General features: G+C 44.0%; 1 protein-coding gene across 1 annotated transcript in view; it reads left to right on the forward strand.

Moving 5' to 3' along the window:
* The window catches only part of PEX3 (peroxisomal biogenesis factor 3), a 137,158-nt gene that overhangs the window by 78,006 nt on the left and 42,938 nt on the right, over positions 1–16,214 (forward strand). Inside the window, exon 8 of the mRNA XM_069235121.1 lies at positions 11,271–11,442. Coding sequence (XP_069091222.1) covers positions 11,271–11,442 — 172 coding nt within the window. The remainder of the gene's footprint in view (positions 1–11,270; positions 11,443–16,214) is intronic.

The following is a 16,214-nucleotide window of genomic DNA, read 5'->3' on the forward strand; positions in this document are numbered from 1 at the left end:
TTTCTGATGGTAACTCAAAAAGAAACTAACATAAATATTCAAAACTTCAACCTAAATTAAAGTGGCTTTTATATGTGCTACACCTATAGCTTAATTTTCTAAAAGAATTAGTGCCACTGACTTAAGCTGCGTTATAAAATGTTAGTGCTATGAATGCCAAGTGTGAGTAATCTGCGATCCACCTCAGGCCTCTTTGATCTACTACCAAACACCCCCTCTTCCTTTAGCTCACTCTTTGAGGTTGCTCCTTTCTCCTTGTGTCAGAGTTTTTCCTTCATCCTCTTCCTCCTTCTTTCCCCTTTGTGTGTTTTTCCCTCTCTTGCTCTTGGGAAATGTCTCGTCAGAAAAATAAGTGCTAGTACCAAGAAATTAGTGTTGGTGCCGCTACCGGATTAAATTGAGCACTGAGTAAACCATCAATATGCTTAGTTGACATAATTAGGCCATTGAATCAAACCAAGAAAGGATTACATGTATTATTCATTGCATTTCCCATTACTGTGTATATAAGGCAGTCCTATGTAGGGACAATGTAAAAAAAAAAAAAAAAAAATATTTTCTGATTGGAGTGAATTTGTTTAAGGAAATATGTTTTACTGTAGAATTGTGCCCCTTGTGCTACGTTTGGCATAATTCTTTACATTATTCACAGTAATATGTTTACAGTGAGACTATTTGTTGATTAACTTTAGAATGGGTGATGCTAATTCAGCTTGTAATAGCCAATGTTTCAAGTAACTAATCCAAATAAAATGGTAAAGAACAAATACTAGTCATTTCAGAATCATGGAAAGTTTGTATTTGGGAACCACCTATTGATAGCCAATGACATGCTGATCCATTTCAAGTTACAAAATAGAGCAGTGAATCTGGCCATTATCACCTCTTGCCTAGTCAATGTGTTATACTGAATGTAGGAGAACCACCTTTTTTGACAGAAACCAAGCCTGAGATTATGGCATTGAGGTTAAAAATCAGTGTCCTAAGAATTGTTCAAACATATTCACTATGGATATGAATGTAGAGCCTTGGGGGGGGTTCAGGGCTCCAGAGAGTGGAATGCTCTTAATTCCAAGCCTTGAGGCAGAGTCAAAACAAAGTGAGGTTTGAAAACAACTGTTCCAACTTGCTGACAACTGATCACCTCAAAACCTGAGAATAGCAGCTAAAGAACACTTGACCAGGCCTGCTAGTGACGATTTGACTTTAACCCACATCGTATTGTGTGGAGTAAATGACAAATTACATGCAACACTTCTCACCTTTATAACAAGTAAACCATATGTTCACTCATAAACATGGTGAGAGGATAGGCGCCAACCTTTAAGGCCACAATTCCACCTCTGCATATTTTTGCTTCAAAATAGATTCCCAGATCTTGGGGACAATGAAATTGCTCTCAACTCTGGACTGGACCTCTACTTGCCAATCCGCCTCCTCTGCAATCCCTTTGTCCTGATGGCCATGTGCCGGATATTTAGATATGGTGTCTGAGATTTCTCAACTGAATTTGATTGGAATGCCCCTTAAGCACAGGCCTTTTGTTAGACCTGACAGCCTTAGGGTGGTTCCCCCCCCTAACTTTCTGACTACCTCCTCCACTTTTCTGACCTTGTTTTTGCTGGCTTTAGAACTCTGTGCACTTTACCACTACTATCCAGTGCTAAAGTGCTTGTGCACTCTTCCCTAAAAATGGTAATATTGGCTTTCCCCAATTGGCATATTTAATTTAATCAGACGTCCCTAGTACAGTAAACTAAATGTGCTCAGGGCCCGTAAATTAAACGCTGCTTGTGGTCCTGCAGCACGGATTATTCCACCCACTTACGTAGCCCTTTAACCATGTCTCAGGCCTGCCATTGCAGAGCCTATGTGTGCTGATTGTAACTGCCATTTTAACAGCAAAATAACCAAACCTTCCATTTTTACATGTATGTATAGCTCACCCCTAAAGTAGGGCCTGGACAACCCAGAAAGCAGGGAGCAGTGTATTTAAAGGACAGATCGTGTACTTTTAAGTTTTATATGGCCTGGTATTGAAAAACTTCCAAGGTTTACCTTATTACATCTTACAAGTGTAATTCACAATCTGGTTTTCAAATCTGGTGTCTTCGATATCACAATTTAAAATCACAACTTATGGTGAAGTCTGATTTCAAGTTGTACTTTAACCATTTAGTGCCTGCTGCCTGTCTCTGACCGCATGTCTGTGGTTGGGGTGACAGCAGGGATTTGTGTATTCCTCCTACACAAAACACAATGGAAGCTTAGGTGTGACCTGATGGGCGATCCACATCCTGATAAGCCATCCTGGGCAGAATCAAAGGGAGAAGCTGGGCACAGCCTCACAATCTGAATAGGCTGTCCTGGCCCCACACAAAGTGCTGCATAACCCCCTGTAGTGAGTCCGAAGACATGGCAGGATGGGCAGGACCTCTGTGCACTTCAATGACCTGTCTTCCCTACTTCAAAGCCAAACTGGATATAAGTACTGGGCCTCTGACGCCACCAACTCAGTACACTTCTGGGCCAGTGGATACTCTGCCAGGAAGAAGGATTGCTGTGCTGCTACAAGGATTGGTACTCTGCTGAACTCCTACTTTGATGTCCTGCTTGTTGCCCTCTTGGCTGGTAGTGGGAAGGACTGGACCAGTATCTCTCCAACCCACAGTGACTCCAAGGGCCAGCTGGCTGGGCTTCTTATTGAAATCTCAGGGACATAAAAGACTTCTTACTTGACCTAACCCACCTACATCTACACCTGGAGTCTGCCATCTGTTAGTCTACCCTGCCAAGTGCTGCCACCCCAGTCTTGGACCCTTGGAAGTGGGCTTAAGGTGTTGACTGCAGCTGAAATGACGCATTAATGCCCCTGCACAGATCAGAACTGATGCATCACCCCTGCTGCCTGGATCAGAACCAATGCATCGGCCACTGTGCGTGGATCGGAGTCGACACATCACCTTTCCAGTGCAGAACGACCTTGGTGCATTGCCTTCAGACCCGCTCCATCTCTGACCCAGTGCTTTACGACTGTTGCGTGGAGAAATCGATGCGTCTTTGCTACTGCACGGAAAGGATCAACACATTGACATTGGCACATCACTTTAGAGTGCTCCCCACATCTTCAACATAAAAGCAACCAGGATGAAAGTACTTTTCTTCAGCAGGCCATACGGGGTCCCTTTAGCTGCTCACATTACATAGCGGTCAGCCTGATCTTTTGACTTTGTCCTGGTCCAGCACGACCAGATACCAGTTGGTGCTTCTTGTTTCGAAGCACTTTTCTACAGTTTATTCTTTAGAAATTCATAACTCAAGTTCAAACTATTGGATTTTTGTTGTTTTGGTCCTGTTTTATTTATTAAACTGTTCTATATTTCTAGACAGGTTGGTATATTTTTTTTGTGTTTTTTCCACTGTTTTACTGTTTGAAGTGTTGCACAAATACCTTGCACATTGCCTCTCAAGTTAAGCCTTAACTCCTGTGTGCCTAGCTACCAGAGGTTAGTTTAGAATGTGCTTATGACTTACCCTGAATAGGATTGTGGTTCCTGCTTGGATAAGGTGCATACCTCTGCCTACCAGAAACCAAATTTCTAACACCTCCTGCTCCCCCCCCACCCAAAAGGAGAAAATATTTGGTTGCTGATATTGCGCTTTTGCCTATCTTCTGCAACTTTCTTCTCTTTTCAGAGTACTTGGGCTGCTCAGGATGCCTTCTTGCTTGATTTCATGCCTGTCTTCCGTAAAGTTAACTATGTGTGCCAATTGCTTGAGAGTATCAACCAACTGATCAATCAATCATTTGTAAAGCGCGCTACTCACCCGCTAGGGTCTCAAGGCGCTGAAAAGGGGGTTGGGAAGGGCTGCTTTTGCTCGAATAACAAGGTCTTGAGGTGTTTCCTGTATGACCCCTCTGTAGCCGTAGGTGTCTCTTTCAAGAAACAAAATGTAGATTCATTCATCCCCTCCGTCCAAAAAGTCAGTCCAGAATGTTTCGGAAGCTCCTTTCTAAGCCTTGCCCCACTACAATGTTTCTCCAACGTGCTCTGCTGCTCACTGGTATTTGGCAACGTTTGAGTCTTCAGAAATGTAACTGTTTTGGGAGCCTAGGTGGTCCACATCCCTTCCCATTTCACAGCACATCATTCTGCCTTCCTATGGCCGGAAAAAGGCAAAGGTTTTTGGCTCACTAAGCATATAGCATTTGTTGTTTGAATCCTTTCTTGTGCCCTAGTAACAGGACAATTGTCTTGAGTTTTCCCTATAATTTCCCTATATAACCAAAAGTCACTTTCCTTAATAGCCAACCCTGCCTGTGGCTGAGTGGTTAGCCCCTTGATTGTTGCATATTGAAATTGACTTCACCCAGGCTTCCCTTGGTGAGATTGTTTCCTCTTGCTGATCCCAATGTACATAGTAAATCTGAAAGACCACTGAGGCTAGTATCACACCTGTAGAACACCAGGATACCCTCCCAGGTGATTGCACACATTACAAATACACATAATATAGTGAAATTTGTCAATCTACATGTCAGACTCTGGGTATACTGCCGAAGGATAATAGCCACATTATTTGTAAGAAGATTAATTCCAGTGGCCCATAATTTATGCCTGTCGTTAAGCCCATGTACTTTGAATGAAATTATGTTTAAAATAGTTAATACGATGATGAAGTATTTTATAAGCTGCTATATCAATTACTTTAAAATCGACAAAACACTGAGTGTAATAATCTGTTTCTATAAATTGTTCTGTTTGTTTCCCATTGATTTTAAAGTGTTGATTTGCACCCCCCACACACACAAAAAAAAGTCCACACCAACCCTTCCATGCAGAACATTGATAGAATACAGCACTGGTCCTCACTTCAGTTTATTTGCCGATTCATTAGTTATATGGAAATACAAAAGTGCAAATTACTGAATACATATCAACATAATAGATGTATAGTGCCTACAGAAAGTGCTATTTTCCTTTTCTCATGAAGTCCCTTACCACCCATTTAATAAATAACTGTGATCCCAAACTCATTAAAAACATATTCTACTCCATTGATCTGATAGCAACTTGAAATTAATGTTCACTAAATGACCTAACATGCATATTAATAGCCTATGATTAATAACAAACTGTCCTACTCTTACTTTTAGAAAGCAACCTCACCTACTATCGATATTTTTAAACGCTTGAACCCTTCAACCCTGAAACAACCAAGTCTTAATGGGTCATCCTCCAACCATACTTGCTGCTAGTCTCCACCACTAGACATGAAAATAACATCCTAATCATCATGCAGCAAGGTGACTCGAGCATTCAAAAGGGACTGCTTTTCTTTAATACCAGTAAATAGAATGAGTGTCCCTTTTTTTAAACAATAACTAAATAAATAACAGTAATAATTCAATCTAGTTTGCTGCACTATAGAGGCTTAAAGCACCTGTTGAACAAAACTGTGATAATATGTTTTTAAACTTGTTGCGATTGCAGGAATTTTCCACAGTCATACCTGAAACAATTAAAACGGAATACTTGTTTTGAACTTGAAAAATCGTTTCTCTTATTGGTTTAGTGAGTATCCGTTCATCTGATAGAGACTTCTAGCTGCTGATTCCTTACCTGTGAATTGTCCCCAGGTGTCAGGTTGGATCCAGAAGATTTTTCATGAGTAGTAGCCCTGCATGACGGTAGTTGGCTCTGTGTCTGTCTGTAAAAGCGTCAGCATCAGAATTGACGTTGTGGTACCTATATAGGCGGCACCCAGGTGCGCCAATGTCAGTTCTTTTCTTTCCGTGCCATCCACCACTGATCCGAAAGAAAAGCTATCCCTTTGTCGTTTTTTGACTGAACTTGTTCGACTTTTTGTGGAATATTTTTGAGGTTTACATCCTGATGTGTCGAAGGTGCCAGGTTTTAAGCCCTGTAGATCCTGTCATTGAGCGATGACGGTTACGGATCCGCATCCCGTCTGTTTGTGGTGATTAGAGCACGACCATGACCCGAAGTATTTGGTCCAAGTGCAAGTCCATGCTTCCGAAGGCTTTGAGGGAGCAGTCCCCAAAGCTGATAGCTGTCTGGCATGCGACTCTGCACAGGTCGAGGTCCTGGATGAATGGAAGGTCCTGGACCCGTCGCAGAGTCAGAAGTCGTCGCCGTCCTACTCCAAGTCCTTGGGATGATCTGGTAAGTCGAGGCACAAGAAGAAGGGCAAGAAGTTTAAATGGTCTTCGACTTCTCAATGGCGGTGGCCAACACGACGAGTGAGCATAGGCATTCTAGAACCTCGTTCTTTGGAGCCTGGGCCGGCTCTGCACCTCCCTGACTTTCCCGGAGCCAGAGCAACCCCTGGAGAAAGAAAATTAGCCTACCTCATGGCAAAGAGCTGAAACTTGTCTCTTCACCTCAGACAGTCACCATTGTTACCTCAATGCAGGAAGGACCTCAAGACCTGGCTCTTCGACTGAAGCACAGAGTACCAAACCCCCTCAGCGCCTCAAGACCCTTAAGGGTGAGTAGTGCACTTCATAAATTCCGATTGATTGATTGATTGATTTGATTGACTGTCCAACTGAAGGAGTTCTATGAGGCCATGTGCCTCATTTTTGGGCAGTCCGACCCTGTTGTTGCGCCTTCAGGCCCAGTGGAGGTGGAGTTGGACCCCATCTGGTTCAGCGGCTTCAGCCTTCGCTCCAATGGGCCCCCGAGGATCTAGTCCTGCACCTGGACTGACATTGGTCGTACCATCTCCACCTTCCCGGGTACCGGTCCTGATGTTGACACTCCCAGCGCCCATCCCCATCGCCAACTCTGACACGTAGCCGGATGGTCGCCACCCCTTGCCATCTCCAAGCTTTGCCCCCTAGATCAGAGCCTGAGCTCTAATCTGTGGGGCTAGACCTCTGGGAAGATTGGGAGGGGTCACTGGCTCTCTTTAGAATACCATATTTATGAGGAGGAAATGGACTGGACACATATCCGGATACCTGTATGCTTTCTTCTCCCCCCCCCCCCACCCCAACCTGGCTACAGAAGAGGGAGCTTCTTAGGCAGTGGTGGTGAGGAGGGCAGCTGAGGTCCTGGACCTTCAGCTACCATCGGTGTCTATCAAGACTAATCTCTTGACAGAGGTGCTGCAACCAGGGGCTTCCGCATCCGAACCCCTGCTCAATGATGCCCTCATGGACACCCTTATTGGTACCTGGTCCAAACAAAGCACAGGGGCTCCCATGAATAGGACGATTGCCCACCACCATCATACAGAACACGGGGGTCCACCCATCCTCACACAACACCCCACCTCTGAGAGCTTGGTTGGTCAAGCCTCAACTTCCACAATGTGTTCCCTACCGCTGCTCCAGATAGGGAATCCAAGAGGCTGGACTCATTTGGGAAGAAGATGTTTTCTTCCGCCAGCCTGACATTGCGGTCAGTAAACATCACATGCCTTTTGGGCCATTATTCCCATACTCTGCTGGACACAGTTGTGCAGGTGCTGCCAGAGGTCCCGAAGGAGGCCCGGGCTGTACTCTCTCTTAATCTGTTGCCGACAGGAGAGACGTGGCAATGTTCACAATTCATTGCTTACTTGACATGACTGACTCGCTAGGCAGAGCAGTTTCCACGACCGCAGTCCTGAGGCAACACGCCGGGCTGAAGTAGTCTGGCTTTTCTGAGGATGTCCAAGCCTCCATTATAGACATGCTCTTCGAAGGCACATGTCTCTTCGGTGTTATAAGCATATTCGGTACTCAAGCACTTCAAGCATTCTTGGGCAGTGGCCAGGTCCTTGGGCGTCATGGCGGCCCCCTGCCCATCCCATAATCTGCCTTTTGCTGCTAGAGAAGGGACTGTGCCACTCCTAGCAGATCACAAATGGCGTCTACACCTGGAGGTGGCACAATGACTCAGCAGTGGGGAGAGCCTTAGTTAGATCTGTTTGTTTCTGTCGAACGTGCAGTGTCAGCAATTTTGCACGTTATAGTTTCCAAGGCCGCCCTCTCTCTGAGAAGCTTTTTGTCTCAAGTGGAATTCAGGCCTCCTGTACGCCTTTCCACTCATACCACTCCTGCCCAGAGTTCTCAAGAATATCAGGAACAACCAGACCCAAATAATCCTTGTGCCTCCGTACTGGGCACAGAGTCTGGTTCCTTCCACTGTCTGCGCTCTGCCTCCTTGCACAGAGATAGAACGGTGGCAGTTGACAGCTTTTTACCTTCCTCCGAAGTCTGTAACATCATCTTAGTAGCCAGGCGTCCCTCCACCAAAACAGTACACTCCTGACGTAAGAAATTTGTGGCATGGTGCACAGATAAGTCTGCTGATCCCCTTTCTGCCCTCTGTCTGATGCTTTACTTTTCATTATTTTTCTTGCTACACAGGACACTCCCTTGGGCATTCGTAAGCGCTATTTATCTACCATTTCTGCTTTCTTGCGGTTGTCTGATCAACATAGGTTCCTCAAAGGTCTTACTAATCTATTCTGTCCTTCCCCACTCACTATGCCCCAGTGGGATCTTAATTTGATTCTGACTTTTTTGATGATAGCTCCTATCTAGCCCCTCCACAGTTGTCACCCTCAGGCTTTACACATTAAAATCAGCCTTCCTTGTGGCAGTTGCATCTGCCCGCAGAGTGAGCTGCAGGCCTTATCACCTAAGCCGCCCTACCACTCCATATATTCTGTCAAAGTGGTGCTTCACACAAGGGCCTCTTTTCTGCCATTGGTGGTCAAGCCTTTTCATGTAGACCAGTCAATCACCCTGCCTACTTTTTAAGCACCTCTCATATGCTTCTAAGGAAGAGGAGAGACTCCACCGCCTGGACCCAAAAAGAGTGTTGCCGTTCTACTTTGATCGTACCCATGAGTTCCAGGTGGACAACCAACTGTTTGTGGGGTATGTGGGTGCCAAGAAAGGTTGGACAATGCAGAAACAAACCATCTCTCATTAGGTCGTGCTCTGCGTCAAGATCTGCTACTCACTGGCCAAAAAGCAACCTCCTGAAGGCTTGCAGGCTTAGCCGCCGGAGCTAAAGTTGCGACCGCTGCATTAGCAGACACAGTTCTGCTCCTGGACATCTGCCAGGCAGCAACGTGGGCATCTCTGCACACGTTTATCAAACACTACTGACTGGATAGTCCGGTCTGTAGAGATGGGCACTTTGCCCGTTAAGTCCTGCAGGACTTTCTCCTTTGAAATTGGTTCGCAGACCCACCTCTGGGGATGGAATTGCTTGGGTATCTATTCAGAGGTAAGGAATCTGCAGTTAGAAGTTGCTATCAGATGGATAGGTTACTTACCTTCGGTTACGCCTTATCTGATAGAGACTGTATCTCGCTGTAGATTCCTTACCTGGCCACCCATCCTCGTAGCTTTGCAAACGGATTTGTAGAGGCGGGGACTTCCCTTTCAGGGCCCTAGTTTTAGCACACCAGTGGTCAGTGTTTTTCATGGCTTGGTGCATGAAAAAGAATCGTTCTGGGATTTTCCACATGTAATAAAACTCGTAGGGCACTCTGTTCGGCATTACTGTAAGATCTTATGCATATTATTACAGATTGTGTCCTTGTTATTGCCTCGACAGAATAGATGATGTCAACGATGTCCTCTCTATGGTCTGGGACTCTTTACAGATTGAAATGCTTTGAATGGTTTCTTTCTTTTATTTATTCCAGAGGCAACTAATTCCTTCTCAAATGGTGCAGTTTGGTCTTATACTTTGAACAGTTTATCCTGACAGTCTCCATTTCCGCAGTCTTATCTAATAACTCAGCCATCGTGTTTTCTATTTTATCCAAGTGACCTTTAACCTGAACTGTGGGGTCTATCCGATGCTTTTTCAATTGGTTAATCTCTCCCAGAATCTCTTTAAATATTGAGAAAGCCTTTGCGTCCATATTTACAGTTCTTCTCCAACCGAATAACCTCTGCAGTATTTTCAGGTAGAGACTCCATTGGACCCTCCTAACTCGTCTGCAATTGAGGTAACACGCGAACCGTATCAGTCACCAGAGAGAGACAAGCTGGATAAATAAACTCTGTTATCCGGTCCTTTTTCCCCAGTTCAGCTTTTATGCAATTTTACATGGTGGAAACCAAGGGAAAACATCACTTGAGGGTTGTTCTGCACTGCAGACATTTGGGGACTGTTAGCATCCACATTCACATGCTGAAGTAGAGAGCAGTCCTTCTTCTGATCAGCAGCATGTGCCAAGGGACTAAAATTAGTAAACCCACTGTCTAAGTGCATACAGATGGATTCCCAACTTTATAACATTGTTACATTACCCCTTTCTACGGTCCGCACACTGTTTTGCACAGAAACTATAGCTGAGGCGGGAAAACACTGTTTAAACAATCAATCCCAGACAGCAATGAGCTAAATTGTGCAATGTGTTGTCCTTCAACTCAGTGGAATTTGGAATCACAGGTGTGCTTTTGCTTGCTTAACTAACTTTGGTGAATTAGTTATTTTTGTAGACATAGCTTGTGACTGGCTGCCACAGCGCTTATTGCGCAACACCAGTAGCTTCGTTCAGGTAATTGTCATTCAGAAGAAAAGTACACACTTTGTAGTTGTGATTAACACATATTTAAGCCATTAAGCAAAGTTCATAACTGTGGCCCTGTTATGAGGCCGGTAATTAAAGTGTGAGCCTCCCACCACCTAAAATAGCCTCCGACGTTCAAGGTGCATTTTGTGCGAACAAACTCTTTTCGAGCACCATGGACACCTCACCATCTCTCCACAACATAGATCCCTATCGTGGTGAGTTGGACAGGCAACGGCACGGTCGCAGTTGCCTGTGACAGGCAGCATCCTAGGGCAGCACCTTCTCAGTTCCACCGTAGGAGACCGAAACTAAATGTAACAGGAAGCTGGGGGGCACTTGAAGGTCCAGATCACTCCCCTACCATTCACGTTGGTAAAGATAACTCCGGTATTGGGACATGAAATAATGCGAGTAACATAAATCTGCAGTTAGGAATGGGCAATATAATGATTATAGCAATGCACCATAGTTAATGGATTAGGAATTCCGATATGATTTGCTTACTTTTAGGAATAGGTGGAACCCGCATTCTGGCCCGTCCTGATTCAAAGAAAAAAAATGACATTGTTTGAAATGATATTTTTTGGTTACTCTTGTGACTTTACTTCTCTTAATGAGTTATTATCTGTGTTTGTTTCTCTCCTCTCGCAATTAGTCTCACTACTACAGTCTGAATGATATTTTTGTTGCTTTCTCTCTGTTAATTTTGGTAGTTCGTCTCTCAAGGAAACCTTATCACTTTTTGATTTGGAGGAGAAACTGAAAGACATCAGAAGTCTGGTAGAAGAGAGAAAAGATTACTCATTGCACTGCGACCAGGCTGAATCCAGGTCGCCACTGTGCCCTTACATGTTGGCTGATGAAGAGAACCCTTTGACATCGCAGGTAATACTTTTAGTCGTTCCTCAATACTTGGTTCTTGAGTAAATGAAAGAATGACTAAATATGTAGTTTGATGTATTATTATTTTAGATGTAATCGGTGACATTGTGCACATACTGTACCATATTATATGAAGTACAGTACACTCATTGACATCTCATTTGCACCTTTTATGTGATGGTAAAAGGTAAAGTAATACAATAACATTAGCCAGTTCTGTTTTCCTCATTCAGACTTGACTCTAGCTCAACTTACATTATCCCAAAATCAAACATTTTCCCACACATGCAGTACCACATTGCATAACGTACAAACGTGTTTAATGTTGGAACTATTGTATGAGAGTTTAGGTTGAGTGAGGACAGCAGGGGCAGAAGCTTAGATGAATATATTACCATAACTTTTCTGTCTGTTCGGTCTTAAATTCATCCATTTTTTCTAATCCATCAATACTACATTTCTTTAATATTTGTAAAAAAAGAAACAATAATGCATTTGTGTTTTTTCAGTGATTTTTGGATTGTGTTTTTTTGTTTAAATAGTTGGCAAAACCAATGTTTTGAGGTGAAGTTTTCACAGCCATTTTGATCCCCATGCGCCATATCCTATTCTTACTGGCCTAGTTCCCTTACGCATCTGAGAATACAAACTCCCCTTTGATATCACTGGCTATGGAGTCAGGGCTTGGCACCGACGAGTATGGCAGGTCATCCATAGGGCTCCATTGAGGAAGTGAGCTCTATTCATCACCATCCTGAGAAGCCATTGACATCCGAGGAAAGGGATAAACTGCAGAGACTGCGAGTAAGGCACAACTCATACCAGCAGACCGACTATAATCACCAGCTCCAAGCTGTGACCTTCCTGACATCAGCCATAGCGCTGTCCACAAGTTCACAATCCCTACCCCTGCCTCGCTGCAATGGGAAAGCGGTCATGTACTTGCAAGGAGAGACTCCATCCCACAGTGAGCATCTGACCATGCATTACCCAATCCTGGAATGTCTGCTCCACCTGCATCACAATATGATAGTGAGTAGGGGAAATCCAAGATACCTGCTCAAAGCAAAAGTTGCCAAATTAAAGCAAAGTGACTCCTAGTAACCAGCCCATGCACCATAACAACATCACCATAAAAATAGGACTGTCAACATAGCTGTCATCTTGGTTCTGGGCCATGGTTGGGGGTAACTGAAGACCAGGTAGTGTTCTCATTGCACAAGCATTAAACTTCTAACATCACCACTAGTACCCTAAAGGACGTGCTAAGTCTTCCCGAGGAAATAGCCTGTCTTTGCAGAGTTACCCTCCTGGAGTCTTTGTAAATGGATACCAATAAACACTATTGGGAAATTTTACAGCTCTCATTATTAACCTTCTTCACTATTCATGTGTGTGAGTCCTTTGCTGTTCTCTTCTTGTGAACTTGCTACATCAGTATCAAACTCTCACACCGGTATATGTCAAAACCCAAACATGCAGGGCAACTCTCGTTCTCTGAAGCTGTGGCTGTAATGCCAACAAAGGAAACCTGCCCCCCTTGGTCTTGGTGCCTGTCCCAGAAATACAGGACTTGCTCTGGTTATGCTTCTGAAAGAGCTGATGGACATAAAATGCTTCATTTTCCTTGTAAGCACAGAAGTGCCATGATCTGTACTGAAGTGCAATCCTCACTGGGAGATATAACCTAGTTTTAAATGCAGTTAGTAATAATTGGTGGCCGAATCTCTGAAATAGAAACACGGCTGGACAATATCCCAGACTGGAGACGGGAGATGTGATATCTACACCAGAAAACTGGTGATTTGAGGAATTAAGCCAGAGGAAAAATATAAGAATCCTTGGTGCACCAGAGCATACTGAGAAAGCCATATTCTCTTTTTTTAGGCACCTTGATCCCAGTTTTGCTGAACACTACCTGCACTCTGACCCTGGAGTTCCAAAGAGCACACAGAGTCCAATGCGCACTGCTGCTCGAGGCACACCATGCGCCGTATTCTAGCTTGCTTTATGAGACATCAACATGCTAGATAGATTCTTCTAGAAGCGTAAAAAACATGGTCCATATCATTACCAAAACAACCAAGTTATTATGACTTCACACTTATTGGTAAATTAAAATTTTAAAAGCAATTTCTGGCTTTAAGCACCAGACTGTGGAAGAGAGGTATTAAAAATGGCTTGCTGGACCTTGCCATCATAATCATCATGTACCTAGGTAGCACAACGGAGTACCATGGACCAGGTGAAGTGGAATCTTTCTTTGACGAGCAGGATGACACCCTGATAGACATTGTGCAAGAAAAAGACAGTACTGGGCCTTCGACATGAGAACTCAGGCCAAGACGGCCCGTCCGATCTAGAGGAACATCGACGCTGGGAATCGGTGACACAGAATTGGTCCCAAGGTGGCAAGCAGAGATCATGGAAACCTTTTGAGACAAGAGACAAATTGAGGTCATCCTTTAAGTCATAGCCGGGAAGCCTCTGTGAGACAGAAACTAAGCTTTTGTAATGTATACTTACTTTTCTTTACAGACTCACCAAAGGGCTAGTTGGTTTAAGTTGAGGGGTCTTAACCATAGGTAAAATTCACAAGTGCTAGTGAAGACTTTATACTCTTACTACTGATGGGCCTACGTGACCTTAACGCTCAAGAAGATTAATTGCACCCTCTTATACGCCCTATCCTCATCTCCTTCTTAGACCCTGTAGCCCTAGGGCTGGAGACTGACAGGTTATTAAGGATGGGTTTCGCTGCCCTATCACTGTAGGTAGCAGGGCCACCTCTTTCATCCAGGAGAAAGGCAACTAAATCCAGTTATAAAGCACTCCCTGCGCTGATAGTAGAACCTTTGAATCACATAATCCCAGAATACCACCATCATAGTACTTGATATCTTTCCCACGCTTACTTCACGACTAGAGACAAACACCAGTTGTCACCCACTGCTACCTGGTGCACCCTTGTAAGCCCTAGATCACGTCTGTTATCTAATATTCAAAATGTGCCCCTCACCCCATTCCTAATTGTATGTCAGTCACTGACCATACACGGGAATGACCCCTCCTAACACAGGTCTTCATGCAACCACAGATACGGAGAACTTTGAACGGAATGCTCCTTAGTGTCAACGAACTGACAAATTTTATTCCATAGAAAAAAATACTTTGCTATCCCGATGAACACTCCAGATATAGCTCTTTTACAAGAGAGCAATCTAAACCCCAGGAGAGAGTGAAAAACGTAAGCAAAAATGTGAGTTGAATAATATATACTAGTGCCACTCCCAAGAAACAAGGTCCAAGAGGGAAGATGTCATACCCCTGGCAACGAGGAGTGGCAATTTCCTTGTGTAAAAACCTCCCTTTGAAATTACTCCATAAATTGGCGGATATAGACGAGGTATATTTTGATGAACCTCTAAATACAAGCTGCGTACATTATCGTAGGGTCTGTGTACTCCTCACTTGACACTAAATCCACCTTTCTCTCCAATATCAAAAGGCTACTGACATCTTTTGGCTCCACCAGAGTTGTCATGGGGGAGCAGGATTGAAATGTAACAATTGACCCTATCCTAGGCAGATCAGAAAAGACCGACCTCTGTTGAAACAGGCATAGCTGTGCCTCCCCGGACATTGGTTATGATAACATATTACAAGAACCTTGGTGGCTGTTGCACCTATTAAAGACGCATTTTGCTCACACAACATTTGAGAAAAGTATTAAATACTTATTAAACTCACCTACTCTCCTCACACAAGTGGCCGGGAACTCCATACCTCATGGGGTATATCAGACCATGATCTGCTTGATATGCACATAGACCTCGACCTACAGAGACACCTAAAAACTCAATGGCAACAGTACCTCTCTAATTAAAAAGATCCATGTGTCATTTCACATTTACACTCGCACGTAGAAATGTTTCTCAAGGATAATTCAAACTCTGTCACATCCACACAGACCCTTTTGGTAGCAGTAAAGACCACTGTGAGAGGCATGCTGATCAGATACTCGGCTTAGGCCATGGTCCAAATGACTCGCACTAGGCTTCAACTGAAATCCAAGATTTAGACCTTCACTTCAACCGTCTCGCGATTGCCCTCAGATGTGATGTGAGGGAACTCCTGACTGGTAAGCTCAGCCTTAATGTGACTTGTACATCGGAAGCTGAAATATGTATTTTCCGTATTCTCCAAAGACATTACGAAAGCAGGAAGACAGCAGGCTGCCTACTGGTCCCAGCTCTGCTAATTAGACTCATCCAGTACTATGCTGGCTCTGTGGAGCTCTAGATACTTCTGATACTCCAGACCGAGTTAACAGCAAAATTTCAAAAATATTACAAAGCCTTATACATCTTCAACACCTGTAGAGCTGACCAATGAGACAGATTAATTTTAACCCCTACATCTAACCAGACTGTTCCAAGCTCAGTGTGACACATTAAAAATTGATACTGCTGTAGAAGATGTTGCAAAAGAAGTTGACCACTAGCGCGCCACTTGCTGAACTGGCTTCCTGATGGAATTTTATAAGCTCACCAAAGCACTGACCAGTCCCACCGTAATCTCAGTATTTAATGAGGCCAGCGACAGGGGGTCACAGGACAGACTACATTCTGTGAGCTAAGATCTCCGTGATCCCAAAAACTGGATAAGACCCATTTGAATGGCCGAGCTACAGACCAGTTTTACTAATTAATGCTGATGTAAAAATCTTGGCTAACATCCTGCTGACTTCCTTGAATAAAGTAATCTCACTACTA

This window comes from Pleurodeles waltl, chromosome 5, assembly GCF_031143425.1.
Source record: "Pleurodeles waltl isolate 20211129_DDA chromosome 5, aPleWal1.hap1.20221129, whole genome shotgun sequence".
Classification (NCBI taxonomy): Eukaryota; Metazoa; Chordata; class Amphibia; order Caudata; family Salamandridae; genus Pleurodeles; species Pleurodeles waltl.